The sequence below is a fragment of the Elephas maximus genome, chromosome 20 (assembly GCF_024166365.1).
Source record: "Elephas maximus indicus isolate mEleMax1 chromosome 20, mEleMax1 primary haplotype, whole genome shotgun sequence".
Classification (NCBI taxonomy): domain Eukaryota; kingdom Metazoa; phylum Chordata; class Mammalia; order Proboscidea; family Elephantidae; genus Elephas; species Elephas maximus.
In genome coordinates, this window is record NC_064838.1 from 34,001,829 (window position 1) to 34,024,393 (window position 22,565).

At 44.4% G+C, this 22,565-nt stretch overlaps 1 protein-coding gene across 4 annotated transcripts in view; it reads right to left on the minus strand.

Annotated features, from left to right (window-relative positions):
• The window catches only part of SRGAP3 (SLIT-ROBO Rho GTPase activating protein 3), a 333,060-nt gene that overhangs the window by 68,581 nt on the left and 241,914 nt on the right, over nucleotides 1-22,565 (minus strand). For all 4 annotated transcript variants that reach the window (XM_049863437.1, XM_049863436.1, XM_049863435.1 and 1 more), the window contains exons 5-9: nucleotides 20,960-21,145; nucleotides 10,562-10,690; nucleotides 8,904-9,125; nucleotides 6,401-6,502; nucleotides 2,863-3,060 (exon numbers count right to left, since the gene is read on the minus strand). In XM_049863437.1, coding sequence (XP_049719394.1) covers nucleotides 2,863-3,060; nucleotides 6,401-6,502; nucleotides 8,904-9,125; nucleotides 10,562-10,690; nucleotides 20,960-21,145 — 837 coding nt within the window. The remainder of the gene's footprint in view (nucleotides 1-2,862; nucleotides 3,061-6,400; nucleotides 6,503-8,903; nucleotides 9,126-10,561; nucleotides 10,691-20,959; nucleotides 21,146-22,565) is intronic.

Consider the following 22,565-nt stretch of genomic DNA (forward strand, 5'->3'; position numbering starts at 1 on the left):
CCGCTGTTCTTCTGGGAGGAGAGTGATAAAGATGGGAACCATTCCGGGGCCATGGGGCTGAGGCCAGAGAGCTTTATCAGGTCTGCCAGAAAGGAGCCTCGGAACAAATCTTTCTTTTATCTGGTTTCAAGATGAAGGCGGAAGGGCTTTGCAGGCCCCTGAGAGACTTTCCCGTTGAAATCACCCAAACTGCATGGGGTGTGATGATTTGCTCTTTTTACAGAGGAGACTGGCGAGGCTTGGCACAGGGAAGCGACTTGCCCTAGGTCCCTAGGTAAGTCCATGGTGGGCTGGTTAGATGACCACAATCAAAAGGTGTTAATCAGTAGATCAATACCAACCAAGCTGCATGTTTTAAACGATTCTGTCTTTGGCTTTGGCCCTGGCATATCTTATTAGTTGGCTTTTTGGGACAAACTTTAAGGTGTAGATGCCATGAACATTAAATCTGCAGATGACACAAGGTTTGAAGAGGCAGCATATATGTTGAACACCTGGATCAAGATCTTGACAGCCTGGGACCACGAAATGAGTCCATCAAGAGGAAATCTAATTGGTGATAGAGGTAAGACCTCTCCAAGAAATCACCTACACATCCTTCAGGAGGAAGGAGGCCTGGTTTAATGATAGTATGCAGGCAGCAAAGATTTTACTGATATTAACTTAGCTTTGAAATAACTAAGGAAAAAAAAAGATCATGATTTTAGGATGCATGAATGGGGGTACAGTACCTCGTAAGGAAGCAGTGAAAGTTTTGCTCTATTCATTGCTGGCCAGATCACTGTTGGGAGTCTCACTTTTACAGAGATAGCCACAAATTGAACATGTTAAGGAGAGAGTAACTAGGATACTGAGGCCACTCAGAACTAAGGCTTATGAGGCAGAATTGAAAGAACTGGGTATGTTTAGCCTGGAGAAATGAAAACCCAGCTGCCTGCAACCCTGGGAGGGACTGTCATGCAGAATTAGCCTCGCTCTGGGTAGCCCTAGAGAATAGAATCGAGATCACTGACCGGAAACCTTACTGAGGCAGATTTTTGGAGACAACAAAGATGACGCAAAAGGTTATGCAGTGCGATGGATCACTTTTATACGGCCTTCCTTGCCATGGTCTCGTAACTCCCACCAAATGACTGGGTGGAACTACATAAATAAGGAGCTTGTGACCCACCAAGGTGACTGGACAGCTAGCTAAGAAAGCAAATAAGATGCATGGTAGGACCATGCAAATAAGGTGTATGGAACCCTAATTAGGGGATTGGTCAGTTTTGCCATCCCTCCAGACTTAAAATGAGCCCTCCCAGAGGCAGAAAGTAGGACCTCACTACAAGCAAGATAGAAGAGCCGGGAGTGGAGCACATACTTTAGACCTTGGTTGCCTGTGCTGAGAGCCTCCTAGACCCAAGAGACAATGAGCCATAACACTGGAGATGGCATAAGACAGTGAGAAGTGCTGGCAAGTGCAGCATAGAACTGGCAGAAACAGAACCAGGAGGCACTGGTAGGGGATGGTATGGTGGGCTTCGCAGCCCGCAGGGTAAGAAAGCTGAGCACCTTCAGGCAGGAGACTTGGTGGTGGAGTAAGGTGCCTCCAGGCACTTGTCAGCAGAGCTAGGCTTGCTGATCCATGAAGCTAGAGAGCTAAGAGCCTTTAGGCCAAGGTTTACCGGCAGAGTAGGATACCTCTGGGTACTTATCGGTGGAGCTAAAGAGCTTTGTAACACTTGCCCTAGCAGGGCAGAGGCCAGGCTGGGCCAAGGGGCTGAGGGCTGAGAGGTCAAGGGCCAGAAGAGAAGCCTACTTGGGCATGGCTGAGAAGCTGTCCTGACCAAAGAACTGTATCCTGAATCCTTCCTGATCCTGAATTGTAACCCATTACTTCCGTCATAAACCCTATAATTGGGAGTATTGTCTGTGAGTTCTGTGTAGCCATTGCAATGAATTATCGAACCTAACAGAGAAGTAGAGAGTGCCATGAGAGAGACAGCTGCTGTCAGAATTGGTAAAAAGGTTGGAGGGTAGAGGTATGTCTTACCTCTGCCTCATAGGAATCAGCCCTGGGCTGTAGATCTTGATTCTCTTTCCCCCTTGTAATGTCAGAGGAGGTCAGATGCCCCTGTCTTGCTATTTTTACAGGGTATAATATTCAAAGCCAGCTACAATCCAAACAAAAGGGCTGCTTTGGGAAGAGGGAGCTTTCAGTCCTGAGGGCATCCAAGTAGAGTCCGTATGACCATTTGGCAGGGATATAGTTGAACAGAATCAAGCATCAGATGGAAGGTATGGACTGAAGTGTTTTAAGGTACCTTACAACTCTAAAATTCTATGCTCAGTAAACATATTCTGAATTAAAGCCCCAATTCCCTTTTTCTTTGCCCCTCCCTACTCTTGACAAAATAGGATGTAAGTAATCTGGGACCTTACATGAAGGGCTGGCAACTCCTGAGCAATTTGCTTGGACTAGGGAGGGTATTGTTTTCAAAGCCCACACCCAAATTGAAGACAATTCAGCATGACAGTCCATACACATAACTTTAGGGTTGGTCCTTGGGGATTGCGCCTGGCTCCCTTAGCCATTTTCTCCTCATCCTACTGAATACAACTTTCTCTCTGGCTCTTTCTGGAGCAGGGAAGTTGCAAAAACCATCAACCCGAGCTCAATGCCAATGCTTCTGTTGATAATTCACTTTTTGCATTTCCGAGAACCGAGCCGGGCAATTTCATTGTAAAAGCATATTGGAAAAGTCTTAGGTCTAATTGACCCACGTTGTTTCATTGGCTCCCATTGGTTTCGATTTCTCTCCAAAAGTCACTGCCAGTGGTTCAGCAGACAGTGGGTTCTGGGTCTAGGACCCTACTTACTGTAAAATAAAACATCTCTGTCTCTTGTTGGTTGGCTCTCCTTTTGGCAATGTTGATCTTGCTCATGTAGGTCTCAGAGGCAGCAGACTTTACGGACTCTGTAGATCGACTGTGTTGGAAGGCATCAGAGACATCAAAATCCTCCACTGTGAGCATATCCTGTAGGGTCTGCATAGTAGCATCCAGGGTTTTTCTAACCTGGGGAAATACAGTAATATCAACAAAAATCCTTTATCCTCATAATGCCTTTTACATTTCAAAGTCTTTTTCCCAACTGTTACTTTATTTCTTCCCCATAAAGTCCCTCGGAGATATGCAGATTATTATTCCCTTTATATTGATGTGAATAGTAAGGCAAATTAGTCACGGCCCAAGATTACTCAACTGGTTAGAGTGAGGAGCCAGGTTTTCCAACCAAAAGTCATTTTATTGTATTGCTTCTGCCAGAGAGAACCTTGGAAAATGTCGCTGTGAACAAGGAATCCAGATTTATAGGCCAGTTTCTTATTACCTCGATTACGTGGCCCCCATATACCTCCTCCAATAGGGACAACACTAGAAATACTCTTGCTTTTCTTCATCCAGAGGAAGGGAGGAGAGAAAAGTGTGAACAAACTCTCCAGCTACCTGCTACCGGACTCCTATCAAAAGCCTCGCTGAGAAAAGAAACACTTGAGGAAGACAGATGCTGCGGCTTACCCCATTGGGTCAGTCCTCCAGCACTTCAACAACTCTCCTGGAATCTACTTACACCACTGGGGGATCTCGAACATAAGACATTAAATACAACAACTTGCTACACATGCCCTGACCTCACAACATCCCTTTGCTGAATTGTCTCCAAACAGCAGACCCTACGCTTTCATGGAAGGAGCGCTGATGGCGCAATGGTTAAGCGCTTGGCTGCTAACAAAAAGGTTGGTGGTTCGAACCCACCTAGTGGCTCCAGACAGCAGACCCTACGCTTTCATGGAAGGAGCGCTGATGGCGCAATGGTTAAGCGCTTGGCTGCTAACAAAAAGGTTGGTGGTTCGAACCCACCTAGAAAGCTCCAGTGATCTGCTCCCATAAAGAAAACACCATAGGGGTTTTGTGTCTCCCCAAAAGTATGTTGACATTCTAACCCCCTGTACATGTAAATACGACCTTATTTGGAAATAATGTCTTTGGAGATATTATCAGTCAGGTTAACATGAGGTCAGACTGGAGTACGGTGGGTCCTAACGAAATATGAATGATGTCCTTAAAAAAAGAGAAGAAACACACAAAGAGACATAAAGGGAAGGTGGCGACGCGAAGGCAGAAATCTGGAGTGATGCATCTACATGCCAAGGAATGCTAAGATCTCTGGCCATCACCAGAAGGTAGGAGAGAGGCATGGAACACATTTACCCTCAGAAGGAATCAACATGGCCGACACCTGATGTGGGACTTCTGGCCTTCAGAACTACAAGACAATGAATTTCTGTTCGTATAAGCCACTCAGTTGTGGTACTTTATTATGGCAGTCCTAGGAAACTAATGCACTAATGCAGTGGCTCTCACTGTCTAATATTTTTCTTATTCATCCATTTGTCATCTCATTTTTGTGTTTTAGTTATTACTTATCTTTTCTCACTAGAATATAAAACTCTTATTCACTCACTTTTTATCTAGAACAAAGCTTAGCACACAGTACATGCTTAATAAATACTTGAATAACTATTAAATACTTGTTGAATGATGAAATGAATGAATGAATTCTCCTTTCTTGCATAGCTTGACAGAAGACTCAGTTTAAAATTAAGCACATTCATGGCCATTAACAGCCCATACAGAGAAGCATTTGCTTCATCCTCCTTTCCACGGCCTGAACTCCAATTGAAATTCCATCGGCATTATTATCCATGTCCTCTTCCATGTAAACAACTTAAAATTCCTTGGGGGAATGTTATGGATTGAATTGTGCCCCCCCCAAATATACATTGACATCTTACCTAACCTGAGCATACCTGTAAATATGACCCTGTCTGGAAACAGTGGTTTTCCTTTTGTGATGTCAACGCAGCCATCCATACCAGTGTATACGAGGGTATGACCTCATTAGGTTTATGTGGGTCCTAAGCCTAATCACTTCTGAGTCACAAAAGAAGCTGAATAGACACAGAGACACATGGGGGGAAATGTCATATGAAGACATATGGCAGAGGTATCTGCAGCCCAGGAATGCCAAAGATTGCTGGCTACGAGAAGCTGAAATAGACAAAGAAGGCCCTCGCCCCTGAATTCAGACTTCTAGCCTCCATAACCGTGAGATGATGAATGTCTGTTCTTTAAATCCACCCACTTGTGGTATTTTTTGTTACGGCAGCACTAGGTAACTAAGACAGGGAAGATGTAGGATAAAAACAAAGAAAATTCTCAGCTCACCTCCTCTCTGTTCTCGAGTTTGAAAACAAATATATAATTTGTCTCTATATAACCTCTCCCAAGAGAATGCTTTGATTCGTTATCATCCTGAGCTAAAATCTGTCTCACATTCATCCTAGGTCTGTCCTTGGTGGAGACACAAAGCAAACCTGCTCTCTTTGCCTTGGGACAGCCCTCTTTAGTTTGAAGACAGGGACTATGACGCCTTACCTTCATCCATGACTGCATTTCTCAGGGATAAACCTGTCCAGGACTTTCAATCAATCCTCGGGTGATGTCCCCACACCCTGGTGTCTTTCTCCAGAGGCTCCAATTAGTTGACACCCTCCCTAGAGGCTGGAATTTGATGTTTCCCATCTGGCCTCATAGGTCCAGGTCAGAATGGAACCACCACACCTGGTATTTCCATTTGTGTGAAAGGCCTGGCAATCTACTTCTGCAAACCAGTCAGTGAAAACCCCATGGATCACAGTAATTCCATCTGCAACCTATCATGAAGATGGCTCAGGATCAGGCAATACGTCATTCCACCGTGCATGGAGTCACCGTGAACCAGGGGCTGATCTGATGGCAGCTAACAACAACAATAACAGTGGTAGTCCTGTGTCACCAGCTACAGGAGATATGTGTGAGCATGGGAAGACTGATTCCCTGGAGCTCAAAATCCACAGCACATTAATTTGCCCTGAGTTGTTGATTTCATTGTATAATGTAAGACATCTCCAATTATTCCTGGTGATAGAAATAATATAAACTTATTGTAGAAAACAGAGAAAAGCACAAAGAAGAAAGCAGAAGCCGCCTATTATCTCACACCCCAGAGATAACCACCATTAACATTTTGAAGTATTCTTTCCAGTCTTTTTTCTATGCATATGAGCACACACACTTTATCTAGTTACAATCATACCGAACAAAGCTCTACCTCCTGTTTTTTTCTTAATTTAACATTTTGTGAGCATTCACCCAGCCTTTAGACATTGTTGGTACATGTGGTTTTAAAGGTAGTGTAATATTCTAACTTGTGGATGAACCATAATTTCTTACACATTCCATGGCCAGAGTGGACTCCCAAGACACGCCAGGCTTCTGTAAGGAAATCCACCACAGGAGCGAAGGGCTCACTCACCTCCTCATTCTCTATTTTGAGAGTGGCCAGTCTGGACTGCAGCTGGTGGTATCGCATGAGCAATTCCGTCTGGACGGGCTGCTGAGCGCTGACCTGGCACACCTGCAGAAACAACAGCCACCACCTGCAGTTGCCCAGTGCCCTTGTCACCTGTGGGGAGCTAGGACAGGTGCTAGCATTCGTACCTCTATCTACAGACGCGGAAACTGAGGCCTGGAAAGGTTAAGTGACCCACCCAGTTTACATAGCTAGTACGTGGCAAAGCAGGGTCTTTCTACTCTTAAGTCCTCCCTCTCGCCATTACAATGGTGGCCTCTCAATCATGATCTTCTGCATTGGTGCAGGGCTTGAGGGTTTCCTAGGAACTTGAACATAATCTCATTTAGTGAGACCAATTAGTTCATTTCGAGGCAGGAAGTGGTAGTAAGAGAGCAACTGCCTGAGAGAAGCCAATGGAAAGGATGGTGGATGGGAAACACTCAGCAGAGAACTCCCATTCCCAGCAGGAGGACACTTCAGTCAATGGTCAGGGAGGTGCACTCAACTCTTTTTCCCCATTTGGTCGATTGGGGGAGGGATGGAGGAGGAGAAGAACCAAGAGAAATACTGTTCCCCAACTTCTATACCTATTCCATCCAGGACTATATTGCTACCTGCAGGCTGGGCCTGCCTGCCTTGCCTCAGTGCTGCATCCCTCCCAAAACACAGCTGAGATCCTCAGGGACAGTGGGGTTCTGTCATTGATGCCAGTTATTTACCACTAACTAGGCAACCCTGGGTGGTGCAAATGTTTAAAGTGCTCAGCTCCTAACCAAAATGTTGAAGGTTTGAGTCCACCTACAGGTGCCGTGGAAGAAGGGCCTGACAGCCTACTTCTGAAAAATCAGCCGTTGAAAACCTTATGGAGCACAGTTCTACTCGAACACACATGTGGTTGCCACGAGTTGGGACTGATTTGACAGCAATTGGCTTAGGCAACGCAAACTTGGCAGTCACCCGTGTAACCATGAGAACAGGATTTTCAGGTCTAGGTGATGATCTGGAAGGGCTGGCCATAAGGACAAAGTGGATGGATCAGGAGCAGTGTTGAAGCCCTGTAGAAGGCCTCTATTTCGCAAATGAAGAAAGTGAGCAGAGCCATCTGAAGGACACAGGAAATGCCATCTCCTAAAGGCCTCCTTGTCCCTCCCTACCACACTGCTGTAGTGGGTGCCCCAGCAGAACTCCCACTGGGATTCAGAGGCAGACTTGGTCCAATATACTCTTAGTCTGGGTCTCTCCGGTTCCCATGTGTACGGATAGGATATTTTTAAGTGGAGGAAAACAGGGCCAATAGGCAGGAGTTCTGTGCAGCGATGGCAGAGATCGGGAGACAGATGTGGGATCTGATCCTACCATCTGGTTCCAGGGACCGGGGCCTGAGCCCTAGACAGGGAGGAATGGCACAGAAAAACTCAAGGAGCTATTTGCATAAAGGATTTTGTGAAACTTGGTAGTGCTTCTTTGGGGCTAGTGGCGAAGTGTCCTCTTCCCATTATTTTTCCACAATACAGCAGGATGTGGGCAGCACAGCAAATACTGAAGGATACTGGGTCTCTTGGTATGACCAGGGTTCCCAGTGTGGGAGGACAGGCAGTGCCCTAGTGAAGGCCACCAGCCAGAGTGGCTGTGTGAAGCTGCTTGAGGCCCTGCCTTCACGTGGTCCACAGGCATCAGAGGGAAGAACTTGAGGTGACTGTTGTGAGTGGATGTGGGACTCTCTGGGGTCTCCTAGACAATACTGGGAGGATTTTTAAGGGAAACTGAGGCCCTGCACCACCACCTGTCTCTCAATTTGTCATGCTGTGGTGGCTCATGTGTTGCTATGCCACTAGAAGCTATGCCACCAGTATATCAAATACCAGCAGGTTCACCCATAGTGGACAGGTTTCAGCAGACCTTCCAGACTAAGACAGATGAGGAAGAAAGGCCTGGTGACCTACATCTGAAAATACACCAATGAAAACTCTATGGATCACAACAGAATATTGTCTGACATGATGATAACGAGCTCAAGTGAGATATCCACTACACCAGTGGTATATTGTCTGATACAGTGCTGGAAAATGAGCCCCCTAGGTTGGAAGGCACTCAAAATACACAGTGGCTGCAACAATGGACTTAAGCATACCAGGTATCATGATGATGGTGCATGACAGAGCAGAGCTTTGTTCTGTTGTACATGGGGTCACCACGAGTTGGCATGGACTTGATAGTAACTAATAACAACAACAAGGCCCTGCAATTCTGCAGATGGGGGACTTGAGTCAGCTAGGTAAGCCCAAGATTAGTAGTAAACGCCTCAGCTGGGGAAGCCCATGAACCATGAACTTGACCTCAGGCCCCTCAGGTAAACATCCTGTATCTGGAACCAGGGCTGATGTTCTCCTCCCATCTGTATTCCAGGATCACGTGGGAGAACAGACTGGAGCAGCCGTAGCTCGGGCTCCCAGGAGAAACCTACCTCATCCCCCATGTGGGGCTGGAACTCGAACTTGAGTGGTGGGCAGAAGACCTGGTTGCACATGTCCATGACTGTGTGCTTGTCACTTCTGGAGTCGAGGTTGTCCACAGCATTCTCAATGACATCCAGTCCCTCATGGCGTGAGGTCTCCAGGTTGTATTCGGCTGAGAGGTAGGTCCGAAAGGTACGGGCCAGGCTGGCATGAAAGCCCAAGTCACAGCACTTAAGGAGAGACACATAGAAGGGAGTGTTAGAGTCTGTACGCAGAGGTGGTGATCACTTGCGCTGCCATTTCCATCCTACCGAGTCATGGTTACCTAGCGTTCCACAGCCAGATCTGTCAGCCAGAGCCCTGGTGCATTCTGGAATCTACCACACAAATCACACCAAAGCCCTTATAAGGAGTTGGGGATTCAGATTTAGGCAATAGTAGAACTTCTTTTGGCCTTTAACTCCACCATGTTCTTTCTCCTCCCTAGGTTTCACACATGCAGCTGCCTCTGCCTGGAATACTCCTCCTCTCTCTCCTGTCTCAATGCTTTTCCTGCAGGTTTCAGTTTAGAGGTCACTTCCTCTAGGAAGCCTTCCTTGATGTTCTCCCTACTCAAAGTTTAGGTCAGGTACACCTCCACCCCCTCACTGTGACACTTATGACTCTGCATTGCATTCGCCTATCAACGTATCCGCTAGAGTGGCAGCTCTGTGAGGGAAGATCTGCTGACCCTGGCCCACTGCTGCCACCAGCACCCAGCTCAAGTCCTCGACCATAGGAGGTGATCAATAAATATTTGGCAAATGAATAAATGAAAGGGCTTAAAATTGAAAAGGAAAGTCAAAGAGCAGGAAGGAGGGGGGTGGGGCAGCTCCCCGAGCCTTGGGAGGGTGATAAGGGGCTCCCCTCTGCAGCTATGGGGAAGGCAGTGACCTTCCAACTTCCCCACAGGATACACCAGGGTCAGAGGACAAGGACCCATCAACCAGTATTAAGCCTTTTTTGATCATCTACTGGGGCAGATTCCTGTCTGCCTGGGAAGGGGAAGACGAGAAATAGTCCTGGCTCCAAGCTAGATGAGACAGAAGCCACCCCCAATGGCACTGCTCACAGTGTTCTTTCTCTAAGCCTGGCTGCCCTACAGTGCATCCTACACAGCCGGTACTTGGGAGTCAGCGTTCCTATCTCCACTTGTTAAACTGTCCAATTTCTCCCAAGATAACATCCCCACATAAAGCCAATCTGTATAATTCTGCCTCATTCACTAATTGCTTTCACGTGTATATATGTCGGTGTGGGTGTGGGTGTGGGTGTGGGTGTGTGCAGCTAGATGACTGGACATGGAGTGGAGGGGATATGAACATATAAACATCTCCTTTGCCATGGGGGAAATCCCCTAGGTCATCACCTGTGATTCATCCTTGTACCCCCAAATCTAGTCAAGGAAGGACTTGGCAAGCGCATGGTGAAGATATGAATGCCCAACTCAAGTATGCAGGGCATGCAGAGGCCCACCTCCCACCCATGGGGTAGAAACCATGAGGTAGACTCATCTCCCAGGCCCCAAACTCTCACTGCCATTCCCCTCCAGCAAAGCCACCCCAGAATGCTAGCTAAGGACAAAGGCCAACCCTTCTTTCAGTCCCAGACTCCCCAAGGCGCTCACATCGATTAGATCAGAAACGTCGTGGATGTAGTATTTGCTTATAGCTGCGTTGGTGGCTGCCAGATTCAGCAAGTAGTCATTCCGGGCCTTTGTGCATTTCAGCTTGTTCTCAGAGTACTTTGCCTGCCTCTGGAAGAAGAAAAGGGCAGATGTAGAGCCAAGCCATAGATGGGAGGGATCTGTGACTTCCTTTATGATGGCTGCCTGTGAGTCAATCCCACACACACCCTGGAATGCCTTTCAATGCTAGGTAGGATTTGGGCCCTGTACAGGCAGTCCCTGGATTATGAACGAGTTCTGTTCCTAAGTCTGTTTTTAGTCAAATTTGTATGTAAATCGGAAGAGTTAGGTAGGGTTCATACCTAGCGTCAGTCAGTCAAATGTCTGTCTTAGTATATAGTGTACCTTTGTATGCATAAAACACGTTAAAGAAACACTTCCAGATACATTAAAACATCTTTAACATAGTAATACAGTAATAAGAAAAATAATGTTTTAACAAAAAAAAAAAAACAACAAAAACCCGCTACTGTTGATTCCAACTCATAGTGAGCCTATACGTGTTGCAGAATAGCACCTGTCTATTATTATAAACCACTGTGTGTTTCTCAGATTTTTAATATAATAGGCTTTAGAGGGGGTGGTTCATAACTATGAGTTGTACGTAAGTCAGGGTAACCTGGGGACTGCTTGTACTCAAAAAACTCACCTTATATTGCACATATGCAGCTGATGACAACTACAACACTATTTGACAAGCATAGGGTTGGCAGATTCCTGGCCCTTGGGCCACATTACCCCTCTGGCATTCACCCCAGGCATCACGAATAAACTAGAGAATTCCTTCCCTCTGAGCCCAGACAAGGCCTTCGAAAACCGATCAACGCAGCAACCCTGGCAGCTGCCTCCAGTGGGTCAGAGTTGGACAGCAAGATGGAATCTTTTTGTGTTCCCTGCCCCGAGGCCACTGCTGAATCCAATTGCATCCCCCAAAAATATGTGTTGGAATTCTAACCCCTGTACCTATGAGTGCAATCTAATCTAATCTAATCTAATCTAATCACCTTCCATAATGCGATCTAATGTATATAATCAATCATTTGAGGCCATATTAGTGTAGGGTGGATCCTAAACCTAATCACTTCTGAGTTATTTAAAGAACAGCGTAGACACAGAGACCTGGGCATACATAGCACACATACCGAGGAAGACAGATGCCACGTGAAGATTGTCTACGAGCCCAGGAACCAAGGAATTCTTGGGAGTATCAACAAGAAGGGAATCGACATAGCTGAGACCCTGATTTAGGCTTCTAGCCTCCAAAACAATGAGAAAATAAATTTCTGTTCTTTAAAGCCACTCATTTGTGGTATTTCTGTTACAGCAGCACTAGGAGACTAAGACAGTCATGGACAAAGGGTATGGGAACAGAGAGGAGTGAACGTGTAACTCTGCTGTAGTTGTTGGAGAATTTATGGAAATGGGCCATTGGAGTAGGCCCTGAGGCACACACTGCCCAGGTGGGCCTTGGAGTTTAAATAAGAGATCACTGCTTAATACCCCACAAGGCTTCCCAGCACCACAGCAGCTGCTGGTGCTGGCATATACAGCCCTCCATGACTGTCATCCACCTCTGGAGCAGAGTCCCATCTCCCTCACATCCGCCCTTGCTCGCCCAGCTCCGGCCTCATTATTGATGTACAGGAGGTCAGGCTCATGACCACTCTGAGGCCAACAGACTTGCTGTTCCCTCTACCTGGCAGATATTCTTCCAAATCCCTACATCCCTGCTCCTTTGCATCATCCAGGGCCTTGGCCAAGGTCACATGGCCACAGTGGCCTTTGACTAAAATACTCCCCCACTTTCCCCTTTCCCCCAGCTCTCTATCTCCTCACCCTGCTCTGTTCATCTTTATTAGCATTTTTCACAGCCTGAAATTGTGTTTTTTACCTCTTTGTTTTCTTGTTGATTGTCTGTGTCTCCCACGAGAAAGGAAGCTTTGTGACGTCAGGGACTTGACCTGCCTTGTTGGTCTGCAGGACTCAGAACAGTCCCTGCACAGGTAGGTATTGCCAGCTTTTTGCTGGCTGAAGGGTGGTGGGAGGGAGAGGAGGCAGGATGGCTGTCTGGATGTGAGTGGTGGGCAGAGGCAGGCTGGGGCAGCAGGAGGTGCCAATCCTGGCTGGGAGGACTACTGTCTGACTGCCTCCCTGGGAGGCTGCTTCTGTGCTGGACCAGCCTGGGCAGGAGGGAGTAAAGAGTAAGTGGGTTGGAAAGCTATTCCCATGACCTTTCAGACTGATGAGTCCCACTGATGGGCAAAAGGACCAATTACAAACCAGTTGGCCCCGCAGTTAGTTGATTCCAACTCATGGTGATACCCTATGGGGTTCTTTTTTGTTTAATTTATTTTGTTGTTGAGAATATACGCAGCAAAACATACACCAATTCCAGTTTCTACATGTACCATTTAGTGGCATTGATTACATTCTTCCAGTTCTGCAACGATTCATTCTCACCCTCGTTTTCTCGGTTGTTTGTCCCCCATTAACAGATTCACTGCTCCCCAAGGTTCCTATCTAATCTTTCAAGTTGCTGTTGTCAATTTGATCCCCTATAGATCTTTAAAGAGCATAATGCTCAAGGCAGACATTTTTTACTAGTGAAGCTAAACTATTGTTTGGTTTTAAGAAGATTTCAGGGGATATTTCTGGTTTAAGGTTTAAAGATTATCTCAAGGCAGTAGTTTCTGGGATTCATCCAACCTTCATGGCTCCAGGAAATCTGGAGTCCATGAGAATTTTAAACTCTGTTCTGCATTTTCCCCCCTTTGACTAGGATTCATCTATAGAATTTTTAATCAAAATGATCAGTAATGGCAGCTGGGCCCATCCAGTTCTTCTGGTCTCATGGCAAGAAAGCAATTATTCATGAACGCAATTAGCCACACATTCCATCTCCTCCTATTCCTGGCTCTCCTTCTTCCTCTGTTGCTTCAGGCAAATAGATACCAATTGTTGCACCTTGGATGGCCACTTGCAAGCTTTTAAGACCCCAGGCACTACACAACAAACTAAGAGGTAGAACAGAAGCACTAAACATGTTATGAGACCAATTAACTGGGATATCCCACAAAACCATGACCCTAAACCTCCGAAACAAAAAAAAACAAATCCCATGAGGTATTGGGTTTTTTGTCATTGTTGTAAATATATCTATTACGCAACCTTTGCCAATTCAACTTTTTATAGGCGTACAACTTATTGACAGCAATTACAATAATTGACTATGCAACCCTACCCTTAGTCAATTCAATTTTTCCATCACCATTAACCCCCCCTTTCCGCCTCTTTCCCATCCCTGGTAACCACTAGTAAATCTTGTTCTTTATATATTTGCCTTTTCTTGTCTTTTTATATGAGTGAGGTCATAACATATTTGTCCTTTTGTGATTGACTTATTTCACTCTGCATAACTTCAAGCTCCAGCCATACTATAGCATGTGTCAAGACTTCATTTCTCCTACTGGCTGAGTAGTATTCCATTGTATATATGTACCACATTTTGCTTATCCATTTATCTGTTGATGGCCATTTAGGTTGTTCTCACTTTTTGGCTATTGTGAATAGTGCTGCAAAGAGCAATGGTGTACAAGTCTCTGCTTGAGTCTCTGCTTTCAAGTCTTCTGGGTATATACCCAGGAATGGAATTGCTGGGTTGTATGGTAGTTCTATTTTTAGTTTTTTGAGGAACTGCCACACTGTTTTTCACAATGGCTGTATCATTTTGCATTCCCAACAGCAATAGATAAAGGTTCCAATTTCCCCACATCCTTGCAAACATCGTTATTTTGGTTTTTTTTTTTTTTTAATCTTAGCCATCCTAGTGGGAGTGAAATGGTGTCTCATTGTGGCTTTGATTTGAATCTCTCTGATGGCTAATAATGTTGAGCATCTTTTCATGTGTTTGGTGGCCATTTGAGTTCCTCTTTGGTGTAAGGTCTGTTTAAATCCTTTGCCCATTTTATGATTGGGTTGTCTTTTTGTTGTTAAGTTGAAGTTTTATATATATTTAGGTTATTAAATTCTTGTCAGACATATGGTTTCCAAAAATATTCTCCCAGTCAAATAGCTTGTCTTTTCACTTTTTTGGTAAAGTCTTTTGATAAACAAAATTTCTTAATTTTTATGAGGTCCCATTTATTTATTTTGTCTTTTGCTGTTTGTGCTTTTGTTATTAGATAATTCATTGTTAAAAGCTAGGCCTGACAGCATTGCCCCTGCTTGTTCTTCTAAGAATTTTAAGGTTTTAGTTTGCACATTTAGTCTTTAATTCATTTTGAATTTGCTTTTGTGTATGGTGTGAGGCATGGATCCTGTTTCATTTTTCTGCATTTGGAAATCCAATTTTTCCAGCACCATTTATTGAAAAGACTCTTCTTTCCCCATCAAATGGACTTAGCATCCTTGCCAAAAATCAGTTGATGATAGATGTGTGGGTTTATTTCTGGACTGTCAGTTCTATTCCATTGGTGTATGTATCTGTTGTTATACCAGTACCAGGCTGTTTTGATTACCATAGCTGTATAATACGTTTTAAAATCAGGAAGTGTGAGTCTTCCTACTCTATTCTTCTCTTTCAACATTGCTTTAGCTTTTTGTGGCCTCTTGCAATTCCATATAAAGTTGAGCATTGGTTTTTCTATTTCTGTAAAGAAGGCTGTTGGGATTTGGATCAGGATTGTGTTGAATCTATAGATGGCTTTGGGTAGTATTGACATATTAATAATATTAAGTCATCCAATCCATGAACATGGAACATCTTTCCATTTATTTAAGTCTTCTTTAACCCTTTGGTGGTTAACTTATTTTCTGCTTTGAAAAAAAAACTTTTCAATGCCATGTGTTTTCAGTAATGAAGGCATACTGATCATTGAGTGTGTCTGAATTCCTGGTAGGTATTATGGGTAATATGTGAGACACCTATATCCCTGTGGACTCTGGGGGTAGGATTACGTGGGATACCTATGTCCCTATGGACTCTGGGGGCAGGATTATGTGCAACACCTATGTCCCTGTGGACTCTGGGGATATGATTGGTGAGACCACAGGTGCGTACAATGAATGGCACCTGAAAATGAGGTATTCATGTGAACATGGAATCATTGCAAGTAACACTACTTCCAAACAGGGACATGAAAATATAAGCTTATCTCCCACCGTAAGAGCCAAAAGAGACAAAATTTGCAAAATCACACCTATAGGATGCACTGCCTAATACCCTGTAAAATCAGTAATTTGTGGCACACACCCATTTCTTCAGTTTTAAACAGTTACACAAGCCCTAGCCTTGCAGTAGGATGCACTGTAAGTGAGAAAGCAGCTTCCCAAGGAACCCCAAAGGCATATGGGGGCTGTATAGCCCACAGGGCAAAAAATTAATCTCTTTCAGCAGTGTTTTATAATTCGTTGTATGAGTCCTTCATGTCCCTGGTTAGATTTATTCCTAGGTATTTTATTCTCTTAGATACTATTTTATACTATTATAAATGGATTTGTTTCCCTGATTCCCCTTTCAGATTTCTCATTGCTAGTTTTTTTTTTAGTGTATGGAAACTCAAGTGATTTTTGTGTGTTGTATCTTGCAACTTTTCTAACTTCCTCTATTAGCTCTAGAAGTGTTCTTGTGGACTCTTCGGGGTTTTCTATATGCAGTCATACCTCAGAATCCGTGGGGAATTGGTTCCAGGACACCACGTAGATACCAGGGTCTCCAGACGCTCAAGTCCCTTATGTAAAATGGCAGAATATCTGCATATCACCTACACACATCCTCCGTATACTTTAAATCATCTCTAAGTTACTTATGATACGTAATACGATATAAATGCTATGTAAATAGCTCTTGTGCTGTATTGTTTGGGAAATAACGGCAAGAAAAAAAAATCTGTACACGTTCAGTACAGTCACAACTATTGTAGCCCTAACTACATAGTAAACGTCAGACACGGGGCGAACAATGCTCAAAAAACGAGTGCTGGAGAGAGATCAAGGATTTGTGAAATGGTGGGAGGCTACAGCTGGGTATGCCTACACATCGCTTTTTTTCCCCCAAATATTTTTAATCCGCGGTTGGCTGAATACACCGAACACATGGATGTTGTTGTTGTTGTTAGGTGCTGTCGAGTCGGTTCTGACTCATAGCGACCCTATGCACAACAGAATGAAACACTGCCTGGTCCTGAGCCATCCTTACAATCGTTGTTATGCTTGAGCTCATTGTTGCAGCCACTGTGTCAGTCCACCTCGTTGAGGGTCTTGCTCTTTTCCGCTGACCCTGTACTCTGCCAAGCATGATGTCCTGCTCCAGAGACTGATCCCTCCTGACATGTCCAAAGTATGTAAGACGCAGTCTCGCCATCCTTGCTTCTAATGAGCATATTGGTTGTACTTCTTCCAAGACAGATTTGTTCGTTCTTTTGGCAGTCCATGGTATATTCAATATTCTTCGCCAACACCACAATTCAAAGGTGTCAATTCTTCTTCTGTCTTCCTTATTCATTGTCCAGCTTTCACATGCATATGATGTGATTGAAAATACCACGGCTTGGTCAGGCACACCTTAGTCTTCAAGGTGACATCTTTGCTCTTCAACACTTTAAAGAGGTCCATCGCAGCAGATTTAACGAATGCAATGCGTCTCTTGAGTTCTTGACTGCTGCTTCCATGGCTGTTGATTGTGGATCTAAGTAAAATGAAATCCTTGACAACTTCAGTCTTTCCTCAGTTTATCATGATGTTGCTCATTGGTCCAGTTGTAAGGATTTTTCTTTTCTTTATGTTGAGGTGCAATCCATACTGAAGGCTGTGGTCTCTGATCTTCGTTAGAACACATGGATACAAAGGTCTAAAGTATAGGATCATATTACCTGGTACCCAGATGGGAAATAGAAATAACTTTACTTCTTCTTTTCCAATCTGGACACCTTTTATTTCTCTTTCTCATCTTATTGCTCTGGCTAGGACTTCTAATGCTATACTGAATAGAAGTGCTGAGAACAGGCACCCCCATAGGGTTTTCAATGGCTGATGTTTTGGCAGTAGATTGCTTGGTCTTTCTTTCCAGGTGCCTCTGGGTGGACTTGAATTTCCAACCTTTTGGTTAGGAGTTGAGTGCGTTAACATTTGCAGGGACTCCTAGAGCAAAAGGATGTTGTTGTTGTTATTGTTAGTTGTCGTCGAGTTGATCCCAATTCATAGTGACCCCACGTGACACAGGAGAACTCCACTCCATAGGGTTTTCAAGGCTGTGACCTTTTGGAAGCAGATTGCCAGGCAAAAGGATAGGCCTCCTTAAGGAAGCAGGATTTCCTCTCTTACCTACTCACTCTTAAATCTTCCTTATCCCAGACGGAGTTCTCTTAGCCTTTTAGCAGAGGTGTCCCCTTTGTCAACCTTTTAATTCTCTTCAGAGATATCCTCTGACCTTTCTCCAGGTCCTCTTACTCTGGGAATTTCCAGAAAGAGACTTCTCCCGGTAGTTACATCTGGTACTGCCATGCACCCAACCCCCAAGAAGAGTCTGGATACTCTTGGCTCATCTCCAGTGGCTCACTATGACCCTGAGACCATTGTCAGCCGTTCACGCACTCATAAACTCCTATATCTGGAAAGGATTTTAGAGGTGTCTTAGTTTAATTCATCCAGTTTATAGGTGAGGAAATGAGAACTAAAGAGAGGTGGCTTGACCAAGAGCCAAAAAGCTAATTAGGCATACAAATCTGAACTATAAATTATCCTCCAGACTCCTCAGCTACTACTCCATCTACCCCTTTACACTTCCCTCTTTCAGAGTCCTGTAATAATTTCCTGCCTGTTTTTTTTTTAGTTATTTTCACAGAGTAGTACAACCATCTCCCCTTTTAGCTTTAGAATATTTTCATCACCCAAAAAAGAAACCCCATGTCCATTAGCAGTCATTCTCCATCTCCAATTTACCTACTTCCTATCTCTATAGATTTGTCTGTTCTGGACATTTCACATAAAGGAATCATTCAGTGTATGGTGTTTTGTGTCTGGCTTCTTTCGCTTAGCATAATGTCTTCAAGGTTCATCCATGCTGCAGCATGTATCAGAACGCATTCCTTTTTATGGCTGAATAATATTCCATTGTATTGATATACCACATTTTATTTCTCCTTTGATCAGTTAATAGACAGTTGGGTTGTTTCTACTTTTTGGCTATTATGTATAATATTGCTATGAATATTCATATACAAGTTTTTGGGTGGACATATGTTTTACTTTCTCTTAGGTAGACAGATACCTAAGAGTGGAATTGTTGAGTAGTATGGTAACTCTATGCTTAACATTTTGGGGACCTGCCAGACTGTTTTCCAAAGCAATTGGCTATACCATTTTTCAGTCCCATCAACCAAGTTTAAGGGCTCTAATTTCTCCACATCTTTGCTAGAACTTGTTATTATCTGTCTTTGTGTGAAATGGAGCCCTGGTGGCGCAGTGGTTAAGAGCTTGACTGCTAACCAAAAGGTCAGTAGTTCAAATCCACCAGCCACTCCTCGGAAACCCTATGGGGCAGTTCTACTCTGTCCCATAGGGTCGCTATGCATTGGAATGGACTCAACAACAATAGGTTTGGTTGGTTTATTAATGGGCGTAAAGTGGTATCTCATTGTGGTTTTGATTTGCATTTTCCTAACGACTACTGATGTTGAGCATATTTTCATGTACTTACTGCTATTTATATATTTTCTCTGGAGAAATATCTATCAGAATCCTTTGCCCAGTTTTTAATTGGGTTCTTGCCTGGTTATTGTAAAGCATATTTTTCTTTGCTTTCAGTAATTACCCTGAAATTTTATCCTAGTTGCTCCCAGCCACATTTCCAGTTTACCCAGGTCCTGTTGGGTTTTGTTGCCACCCAATCTCCTATAATTTTTAGAGCTAAAAGATCATAACATCATAGAATTAGACTCACAGACACCCAAATAAACATGTGGTACAATGTGTTTTTTTTTAGTTTACAATGTGTGGCATATAAAAAGATCTCAGAAAATGTTTGCTGACTGCAGAGAATGAATGAATGCAGAGAATTCAGTAAGAAAATCCCTTAAGAAAGTAATCTTAGAAGTTGCCTAGCCTAGGGATGACAAAAAAGCAGCATGTACACCACTCTCTAAATTCCCCCGCTGTGACAGACATCATCAATTGATCACGGCACTCTTTTTAACTAAGCCTGGATAGGAATGCACAATCCTCAACACAATCCTCCGGCAGCCACTGCCAATCAATCAGAGTTGACACCAGAGATGAGACTATCTGCTATCCCTGTTAATGGTCCAAGGAATCTGCTGTACAGGTCTGACAACTGCGGCTCAGAGAGGTAATGTATAGTACAAGTAGCCTCTTATTTACGGTGGGGTTCCGTTCCAATGACTCTGTCGTAAGCAGGTTCTGACTTAAGTCGAATGCCTAACTTTTTTTTTTTTTTACGATTTCATTATTATTGCCTTTTATTATCAGTAACTTTATAAGTCCGCAGTGTTTTGAACAGTAAATCATAAAACTGAACATCTGTGAGTGAACACATAAGAACGATAACAGCAGCAAATTACATGCTGCAATATATTGCCAACGATAAGATGTAAAAAACAAAAACAGTCGTAAGTGCGGCCCGTCATACCTCGAATATGGCGTAAGTCGGGGACTGCCTGTATTTTCAAGGCCTGGCCTGACTTCAAAGCCAGCACTCCTTCCACCATGCACTAATCAGCTGCTGTTAAGTCAGCTCCAGCTCATGGTGACCCATGTGTGTCACAGTAGAACTGCTCTCCATAGGGTTTTCAATGGCGGATTTTTTAGAAGTAGATTGCCAACCTTTTCTTCTGAGGCTTCTCTGAGTGGAGTTGAACCCGTCTTTGGTTTGGAAATGGCAGTTTCTAAATGGGCCCTTCACCAGGTCCCCACACGCTTACTGGAAGCCTAACGCTCTTCCTTCTTGGTAGGGCACATTCAGTCACAACTAGCCCCCAGCCACCAAACCGGCCTCTGGAGCAAGACCCCACTCCCCTGGCTAAGGAGCTCCCATCACACCCACTGAGAACATGCTCACTGGGCGAGAACCTCATCCCAGTTCAGCAATCTTGTTAGCTGAGCTCCTTTCCCCACCTGTTGACTGGTGCTAGGACAGGCCTCACATGTGCTCACCAGAGGCATGGCTGGCCCTCCCTCCTGCGTGACACTGATCTTCAAGGGAGGAGGTGCTGGCAGCACCTGTCCACCCCATAGCCCTGGGGTGTTGGGGGGAAGAAGGGCACCAGGCCAGGGCTCTCAGCTGGGAGCACAGCCCTCCCCTCCCTGCCTGGAGCCCCCACTCGCCTTCTCCTTCATCTTCTCAATCTTCTTCACAGAGCTGCGGCGCTGTGGCCGGTCCTCATGCCGGAGCAGGTTCATGCTGAGGTCTCCCGACTTGTTGAACTGCTTCTCCTCCTGCTTCTCAGCCTCCTTCAGCTTGCTTTCCGCACTGATGCTCTCCGCATGGTACATGTGGTAGGTTTTCATGACCTGGGGACACACAAGTGCAGGAGGTCAGCAGCTTGTTATGGCCCAGCATGGGGTGGCCCTATGGCTTCAACCCCCTACAAGTTTCTGTGGTCCAGTTAGATCTGCACCTGCCCTCTTCCCATACCACACTATGAGCCCCTACACTTCTTTACTTTTTTTAATTCATATAAACTTGAATTATTATAGAAGCAGTACTTATTCATTGCACAAGATTAGAAAATACAGGAAAGCAAAAACACAAAGTAAAGACATTGCATTCCCATGGCACAGAGATGACCATGGTAACACTATGAATTTTTTCACACTTCTTTATTTTTGCACAAACGCTCTAGGACTGGAAATGATGACCAGAAGCAGCAGCAGCAGCTACACCATTATCACCATCACCATCATCATCATTGCGACCTGTCATTAAGTTCTTACTAAGTTCCAGGTCCGCCATCCATCGTCAATTTTCTGTACCATGGTGGCTTGTGTGTTGCTATGATGCTGGAAATTACGTCACCAGTATTTCAGATACCAGCAGGGTTACCCAAGGGAAAAAAAGGCCTGGATATTTACTTCTGAAAATTAACCAACGAAAACCCTATGCGTCACAGAATACTGTCCAAGACTTTGACTCATTTATTTTGGTCATCAGGAGGGACCAATCGCTGGAGAAGGACATCATGTTTGACAAAGTGGAGAGCCAGCAAAGATGAAAGAAATCCTCAATGAGATGGACTGACACAATAACCACAGCAATGAACTCAAACATACCAACAATCATGAAAATGGCACAGGACCAGACAATAAATATTTTGTTATGTTGTACATGGGATCATCATGAGTCAGAGCCAACTTAATGACAACTCATAACAAGCGCCAGGCATGGGCTAGTAAAGAGGAAATTAAAAGGGTAACCATAGCCCTTGAGCATTTGGAGGTTCTCAGAGGTGATGTGGCAAACTTGGTCCTTCCTCAGCTGTCCTCTCCAGCCCTGCCAGTGTAACTCTTGCTCCCCCTCCCCAGGTGTCAACGGGAAAGCTCTTCCTCAGGTGTTCATGGGGCTTCCATGAAGAACATCCTTCTTACTCACGTACAAATCATTTTTTCAGCTGTTCCGTTAAGTAAAATTGGTCTTCAAGTGGCTCTGTCCCCAAAAGGAGTATTAGTATATAACCCAGTAGCTATTCTGTGTCTGAAATAAACTTATCCTTGGCTATAAAATGACTTCCTGTAAGGCAAATTTCCCTTTACTACTCTCCTTCTGTAACAAACATCAGATACTGTTGTAACAAGGGAATTTAAGAGTCTGAAGAAATCCTAGGCATCAGCTAATCCAACCACCAACTTTTACACATAGGAAAACTGAGGCTCAGGGAGGACAAGTGGCTTGCCTAAGGCCAAACAGTATATCAGTGCATTCTCCAGACTTTAC